This window comes from Trichechus manatus, unplaced genomic scaffold (genome assembly GCF_000243295.1).
Source record: "Trichechus manatus latirostris isolate Lorelei unplaced genomic scaffold, TriManLat1.0 scaffold00083, whole genome shotgun sequence".
NCBI classification, from domain to species: domain Eukaryota; kingdom Metazoa; phylum Chordata; class Mammalia; order Sirenia; family Trichechidae; genus Trichechus; species Trichechus manatus.
Window position 1 is genome coordinate 1,117,484 of NW_004444019.1, and position 8,469 is coordinate 1,125,952.

The 8,469-nt window shown below is 36.9% G+C and overlaps 1 protein-coding gene across 1 annotated transcript in view; it reads right to left on the bottom strand.

Moving 5' to 3' along the window:
- Positions 1-883: 883 nt before the first annotated feature.
- The window catches only part of LGSN (lengsin, lens protein with glutamine synthetase domain), a 38,396-nt gene continuing 30,810 nt past the window's right edge, over positions 884-8,469 (bottom strand). Inside the window, exon 8 of the mRNA XM_004381381.1 lies at positions 884-2,083. Within this exon, the coding sequence (XP_004381438.1) occupies positions 884-2,083 (1,200 nt within the window). The remainder of the gene's footprint in view (positions 2,084-8,469) is intronic.

An 8,469-nucleotide genomic window follows, 5' to 3' on the forward strand; every position in this document is an offset into this window, starting at 1 on the left:
AACACTAGCTAAAACAGCTACTTTCAAATATCTGACCTCATTGTCCCCAGCCCTAATTCTATTCCTTGTGGATTTGTTTTGTGGAGATATGATAGATCCGAAGCTCCTAAATCTTTCAGGAGCTAATGGAGAAGGACAAAAAAAAGAAGGGACACGTGAAAACTTCTGCCAACTCATATCATGACATATTTTTGCAAATTATTTAACTTATTTGGAAAGATCACAATGATGTTCTCAAACTGAATCCTCAATATGTTGATCCCAAAAAAAAATCCAAACCCATTGCCATCAAGTCTCTTCTGACTCATAGTGACCCTATAGACAGAGTAGAAATGCCCCATAGGTTTTCCAAGGCTATAAAGCTTTACAGAAGCAAACTGTCACATCTTTCTGCCAGAGTGGCTGGTGAGTTTGAACTGTCAACCTTTCGGTTAGCAGCCAAGTGTTTAATCACTGCGTCATCAGGCCTCCTTATGTCTTGACTAGTGAGATGTGAGATTATATTAGTATTTTTGTCTCAACCTATGTGTGTAATTGGTTATTTCTTCTTATGTTTTAGTCATTTAAATTTTTCTTTCTAAAGTTTAAGTCTTTTTTTTTTTTTTAATGCGTGAATGTAATTATTGCCTGGGAACACTGATTATTCCTATCTTGGTCAACATACAAAAAACACAGAGCAAATCATGACAGCCCGACAAGTCTGGTGAGTTTGCATACTACAGCTTCATCACAACTTTATTGTTTGTTTCTATTAAATATTCCATGGGGATAAAAAAGAGTGACAGTATTTCAGGTTTTTGTTTGTTTGTTTGTTCTGTTTTTAATCTTTTCTTTCTGGAAGATTAGCTACTCAAGCAATAATCATATCCTTAAGGGATTTATTCTAGATAAAATACTCTAAGAATTTATTTCTCTCAGCATCAGTTTCTTGGTTTTCCAACTCATATTTCTTCATGGCAACAAAATAGCGAATAAAAGTTTCTCCTAGAGCCTGTCGCAGACATTGATCTTCCTCTAGTGCCACAAGGGCATCTTCCAGTTTCAAAGGGATCTCAGAAGGTTTCGGCTGATAAAAGTCTGTGCTGTCCTCTGGACCAGCCAAGACACCATCACTGCTTTGAAGTCCATCCAAGCCTGCAGCAATAGTCGCAGCCAGCACCAGGTAAGGGTTTGCTGTCGCTGAGCCTAGTTTATTTTCTATCCGGGTGCCTTTCTCACCATGACACTTGATATTAAACGCACAGCTGTTATCATTGTATCCCCAGGTTGTAGGCACACTCTGCTTCAGGTCTTTACTTTCCTTGGAATAACGTTTTCGGCAGCTAACAGCAGGAGCCATCAGGCAGCTGAGAGCTGCAGAGTGTTTCAAGAGTCCAGCCAACCATTTTTTGCCAGTCATTGTGAGCCCTTCAACTCCAGAACTGCTGCAAAATACATTTTGCTTCTCACTGACATCCCAGAGACTATGAGACAAAATTCCTGAATTGCAGAATCCAGTCTCAATGAAAAAGCTGGCAATATAATTATATTTCCTTCCCAATTCTTTGACACCTGTTCTTAGGGTAAATGCATTATCAGCTGTGCTGATGCCAAATTCTGGCAGAAAACAGATTTCCATATGACCAGGCCTAGTGTAGGAGGAAAAGCTCTCAACATTGGCTCCAATCTGATACAAACCATCAATGAGTTCGTGCATAAAGCGTTGCTCATGGTTATTTAGTAATGGTGAAACAGGAAAAGATATGGTCTTGGAGGTGATAATTTCAGGCACACCAAAAATACAGAAATCATAGATGAAGGCAGAGCGCAGGGAAAAGCCAGAGTCCTGCAAGTGGTTCAGCTGCCTCTTTGCAATGTACCTTGGAGAAGTCAACAGAGGATCACCGGTCACAGTGAACGTATCACATATCACTCTTGCAGTTCTCTCAGCCCATGGCAAAACTTTAAAGGTGGATAACTCTGGCATCAGGACTATGTCGCTATTAAAACATGTTGCTCTTATGTGATTCACTTCATTGTCTTTAGGATTCGGTATCAATTCAAGATAACCTCTGGGCATGTAAACTCCATGGATCACTTTTTCCTAAACAAGAAAAGGATAGAGCAATTTGGTTTTGGTGAAAACAAACAAACAAAAGGGTTGAAAAGAGTTTTACTATTGGGGGAAAAAACAAGTGTTTAACATCTGTTGGTTAACACTACTAGTTATCAGATAAATTTTTAAATATTTTTAAATCAAACTCCCCAAAGGTATTTTTATAAACAACTCTTATTATTTTTTTTATTGTTGTAGTCTAAATGAAGTTTACATTTCAAGTTAGTCTCCCATACAAATTTTTATACATACATTGTTATGTGACTCTAATTGCTCACTCCATTCTGCGACAGCACACTCCTCCTTTCCGTCCCTGATTCCCCATGTCCATTCAACCAGCTCCTAAGCCTCTCTGCCTCCCCATCTCACCTCTGGACAGAAGCTGCCCCTTTGGTCTCTTGTATCTGCTTGAGCTAAGAGGCACACTCCTCACAAGTATCACTTTATGTCCCACAGTCCAGTCCAATCCCTGTCTGAAGAGTTATAAACAACTCTTAATATTTTTAACCTTAAAGGTTTTACATACTCTGAGAGCTAAAAATAGTAGTCATTAAAAAAGATGTGATAATAAACAAAATCTCTTTATATCAAAAGACAAAAATAAAGCCTTGTAAAATTATTTCAAACTATCACAATCAAATGTACTCTTTAAAATACTATTTCTTTGATGGCACAGTTGTTAATATTTCAGATAAGGCTTTATTTTGGGTTATTCCATTGTAATCCTAGTAGTTAACAGACTCAAAAGTCTATGGTAAAGAACGCTCAATCCTCAGAGAGCCAACTGTGGTCAGTCCTATGGCACCGGGGACAGCAGTCAGAACACCAGAGGAATCATATCTGCTGACAGCGGCAGTCCTCTCTTCATTCACTTTTACAGCCCACTTAAGAATTAACTACGTCACCATCTCAGAGTCCTGGAAATCTTGCCTGCAAATATGGACCTGTATCTCCAAAATTATAGTTTCACCCATGAAGTGGATGAAAGCAAATCTGACTTCTAGTCCTGGATCTTTCATTAATTAGTTGTATAGAGTTGGGCAAGTTGCTTGGATTCTATTTGACTCAGCTTCCATTTCTGTAAAACAAAGCTGCTAGACAAGATGATTGCTAAAGCACTTTCTAGCCATATACCCCTAGGGTTCAGTGAATTTGCTCATTTATTTAACTTTTGCTATGTGCCAGACAACATAAAAGTGATGAGGTTATAAAGTTGAACAGACTCATAAAACAAATTCTAGAAATTGTATAATAGGAATACCAACAAGGCTTCAGGTGTTGAAGGTGGTTACATTGACAGGTGGGGAAAAAGCCCTGACTATAAAGTTTGCTTCCCATGATGTTAGTGAGCATCATGAAGTTAATAAAACACCTGAACATTCTGCAAGCCTGACTTTTTATTGTTGGTGTTGTTGTTAGGTGCCATCGAGTCAATTCCAACTCATAGCAGCCCTGTGTACAACAGAATGAAACACTGCCCAGTCATGCACCATTCTCACAATTGTTGTTGTGCTTGAGCCCGTTGTTGCATCACTGTGTCAAATACATCTTGTGGAGGGTCTTCCCTTTTTTTGCTGACCTTCTACTTTACCTTGTATGATGTCCTACAGGGATTGGTCCCTCCTGATGACATGTCCAAAGTACATGAGACGAAGTCTCACCGTCGTTGCTTCTAAGGAACATTCTGGCTGTACATCTTCAAAGATCGATTTGTTCATTCTTCTGGCAGTCCATGGTATATTCAATATTCTTCGCCAGCACCACAATTCAAAGACATCAATTCTTCTTTGGTCTTCCTTATTCTCCAGCTTTTGCACACATATAAGGCCATTGAAAATATAATGACTTGGGTCACACAAGCACACTTGGTCCTCAAAATGACATCTTTGCTTTTTAATACTTTAAAGAGGTCTTTTGCAGCAGATTTGCTCAATGCAAATTGATTTCTTGACTGATGCTTCCATGGGTGTTGATTGTAGATCCAAGTAAAATGAAATTCTTGACAACTTTAATCTTTTCTCCATTTATGATAATGTTGCTTATTGGTCCAGTTGTGAGGATTTTTGTTTTCTTTATATAGAGGTGTAATCCCTACTGAAGGCTATAGTCTTTGATCTTTATCAGTAAGTGCTTCAAGTCCTCTTCACTTGTAGCAAGTAAGGTTGTGTCATCTGCATATTACAGAAAGATGTTAATGAGTCTTCCTCCAATCCTGATGCCCCGTTCTTCTTCATATAGTCCAGCTCCTCGGATTATTTGCTCAGCATACAGATTGCATACGTATGGTGAAAGGATACAACCCTGACGCACACCTTTCTTGATTTTAAACCATGCTATATCTTCTTGCTCTGTTCAAACAATTGCCTCTTGATCTATGTACAGGTTCCTTATGAGTACAATTAAGTATTCTGGAATTCTCATTCTTCACAATGTTATCCATAATTTGTAATGATCCACACAGTCGAATACCTTTGCATAGTCAATAAAACACAGGTAAACATCTTTCCGGTATTCTCTGCTTTTAGCCAGGATCCATCTGACATCTGCAATGATATCCCTTGTTCCAGGTCCTCCTCTGAATCTGGCTTGACTTTCTGGCAGTTACCTGTCGATGTACTGCTGCAACTGCTTTTGAATGATCTTCAGCAAAATTTTACTTGTATGTGATATTAATGATATTGTTTGATAATTTCCGCATTCCGTTGGATCACCTTTCTTTGGAATGGGCACCACTATGGATCTCTTCCAGTCAGTTGGCCAGGTAATTGTCTTCCAAATTTCTTGGCATATACAAGTGAGCACTTCCAGAGTTGCATCCATGTGTTGAAACATCTTAACTGGTATTCGGTCAATTCCTGGGCTTCGTTTTTCGACAATGCTTTTAGTGTAGCTTGAACTTCTTCCTTCAATACCATTGGTTCTTGATCACATGCTATCTCCTGAAATGGCTGAACATCCACCAGTTCTTTTTGGTACAGTAACTCTGTATTCCTTTTATCTTCTTTAGATGCTTCCTGAGCCGTTCAATATTTTACCCATAGAATCCTTGTATATTGCAACTCAAGTCTTGAAATTTTCCTTCAGTTTTTTCAGCTTTAGAAATGCAGAGCATGTTCTTCCCTTTTGGTTTTCTAACTACAGGTCTTTGCACATTTCATTATAATACTTTACTTTGTCTTCTCAAGCTGCCCTTTGAAATCTTCTGTTCAGCTCTTACTTCATTTCTTCCATTTGCTTTAGCTACTTTACTTTCAAGAGTAAGTTTTAGAGTCTCTTCTGACATCCCTTTTGGTCTTTTATTTTTTCTGTCTTTTTAATGACCTTTTGCTCTCTTCATGTATGATGTCCTTGATGTCATCCCCCAACGCATCTGGTCTTTGGTCATTAGTGTTCAATGCATCAAATCTATTCTTGAGATAGTCTCTAAATTCAAGTGGGATATACTTAAGGTCATACTTTGGCTCTTGTGGACTTGTTTTAATTTTCTTCAGCTTCATCTTGAACTTGCATATGAGCAACTGATGGCCTGTTCTGCAGTCAGCCCCTGGCCTTGTTCTGATTGATGATATTGAGCTTCTCCATCATCTCTTTCCATCAGATGTAGTCCATATGATTCCTGTGTATTCCATCCAGTGAGGTCCATGTGTATAGCTGTCATTTATGTTGCAGAAAAAAGATATTTACAATCAGTAGGTCGTTGGTCTTGCAAAATTCTATCATGGGAACTCCGGTATCGTTTCTATCACCAAGGTCCTATTTTCCAACTACTGATCTGTCTTTGTTTCCAGTTTTTGCATTCCAATCATCAGTAATTATCAATGCATCTTGATTGCATGTTTGATCAATTTCAGACTGTTACCTCAAAATCCCAAAGAGAACATACCTACCAAAGAGAACATAGCTACCAAAGAGGGGCTGGTCTAGACCAGGTAATCTACTGGTCCACTCTCCTGGCTTTGATCATGAGCCACTGTGTTCTTCACTCTCCACCATCTCAATTTTCATTTGACTTGGCTGATTCAAGCCTAGGATTACTAGTAATGAAGGTGAGCGAGTCAAGCAGTTTTCAGTGTCTACATCATTTTTCAACTCACTCAAGGACCTGTGTATGTGAACTTCAACTGTGGGATCTTAGAGTACTTTAGTACAAAAATCTTTTAATTTAAATTTTCACTGTAAAAAATAATAAGTTATTTTCCTACTTGTCAATTTTTTAGTTTGAAATTGTGTGTGTTAGTTCTGTGTGTATCTAATGTAAGGGGTATTGTGTTTTATTCATAAGACTTCAAAGAATTCCTGCAATTTAATTCTGTGTTTGTATTCCCTTGGTTGTGAACAGTAGAGAACAGCTGGGTTCCATTTTGCTCTAATTGTCCTTCACAAATTTGAATATAGTATAATGTCACACTTTACACTTCAGGCTATTTAATCTGTATTTCTCTAAGTACTCTTGTCTAACACTGTAATATTCTTTAATCTGGGTTTTTTTTTTCCCCCACACATTCTGAATTCAATCTACTCTTTATTAATTTTGGCAAATATATAAATATATGTGAACATATCTTATTCATGATAATAAATTGTTACCTTAAGTTGTGTTTATAGACATAAAGCACTGGAATAAGTTTATGCTCCAATATAAATTCCTATGGACTCAATAAAAATTCTGGCAGAATAGCTCAAACCTCTATGACAACAGAAATCTGGGCCATAGTAAAGATTATGTTTTGAAATAACTAAAGAATTAGTTTTAAGTTCTATAGGAGTATATTTTGATTTGAATAGATCCAAGATAGAAAGAACCCACTTTATCTACATATAATTTAAATAAAAGTCAATCCTTTGGTAGAACAGATACAGTTTAAGTTGCTTGTAAGGTTTGCATAAGCGAACATTTGTAAGGCATTTAGCCCAGTGGCAGGCACATAGTAAGTTCTATAAAAAGAGAAAGCACCATCGTCATTATCATGGGTTTTTTATTTGGTCTTTTCCAATTATATAACACTCTTCTCCTCTATTCCTAGTAGATATCCTGTTTTTTAAAAATCAATATTTTTTTTCATTTAACAAGAAAGAACACCTAGACAAAAGTTGAATTGGCAAAAGCACACCTAGATCAACTGAAGAAATAGAAGGAAATATTAAAGCTGAGCTGGAGACAGTAGGTGCAGTAAAAAAGCACTGAACTGGAAGGGAGGGGTCATGGATTGATGTCCAGCTTTGCCACTAACTCCCTGCAAAACTCTGAGGAAGCTTGTCTTAACTTTCCTGGGCCTCAGTTTCCTCATTTATAAATTAAGAAAATGGATTAAATTATCTCTTATATCCCTTCTTGGTCTGACTTATTAATTTTCAAATTAATATTTTATTTTCCACAACTAGAAAAAAAATTTAATTATTTAATAAAGTGAAGATTGAAATTAACTTCACTAAGCCATAAAAACCAAAACCAAGCCCATTGCCATCGAGCTGATTCCAACTTATAGCAACCCTATAGGACAGAGTAGAACTGCCCTATAGAGTTTCCAAGAGCACTTGGTGGACTTGAACTCCTGACCTTTTGGTTAGTAGCTGTAGCACTTAACCACTATGCCACTAGGGTTTCCATCACTAAGCTGCAAGCAAACTCAAATTATTGACTCCGTTCTTTGTTTAACGAATTTTTCATACAGAATTGTATGTATGTGTACGTGTGTATATATACTTACATTGTTTAGATTGGTTTGCACAGATGAAATCTATTTTTTTAAGGTTTATTCACAATAAATATTCCAAAATAAATTATGTAATCTTAAATTGTCAATATTCATGATGTAAATACGTATTACTATGCACACCTTCACAACTTTCAAAGTGAATTTTAAGTGTTTTATTAAATTACATATAGATACTCTATGACCATTAAATAAGAATAAACTACCAACGGGGAAACAATGGGTAAGTGAGTTGTCCTACAAAACTAAGGCTAAGAATCAATACAGCAATCGAGAGGAAGTATGACGAGTTACATCAAAATTCTTATTATGAAAAAACATTTTTCCTGACACATTAAACTCAAATAAAAGTGGTATTTATATGTGATACATTGAACTAGACAGTGGGAAATATTTTCAATAGTAATTTGGCACACACACCAAAAAAGCAAGCAGAAATTGTCTCCTCATGTCAGCTTATATCAATCCTCAGTAAACGTAGGGAGCATATTACAATATGTTTTTGTAAAGGGGTTCAACTGGAGAACTAGATCAACGTTTTAAATATATAGCTTTTTGATGCTATTAGCCCACTGCCATCAAGTCAATTCTGAACCATAGTGACCCTACAGGACAGAATGGAACTGCCCCATAGGGTTTCCAAGATTGTAAATCTTTTTT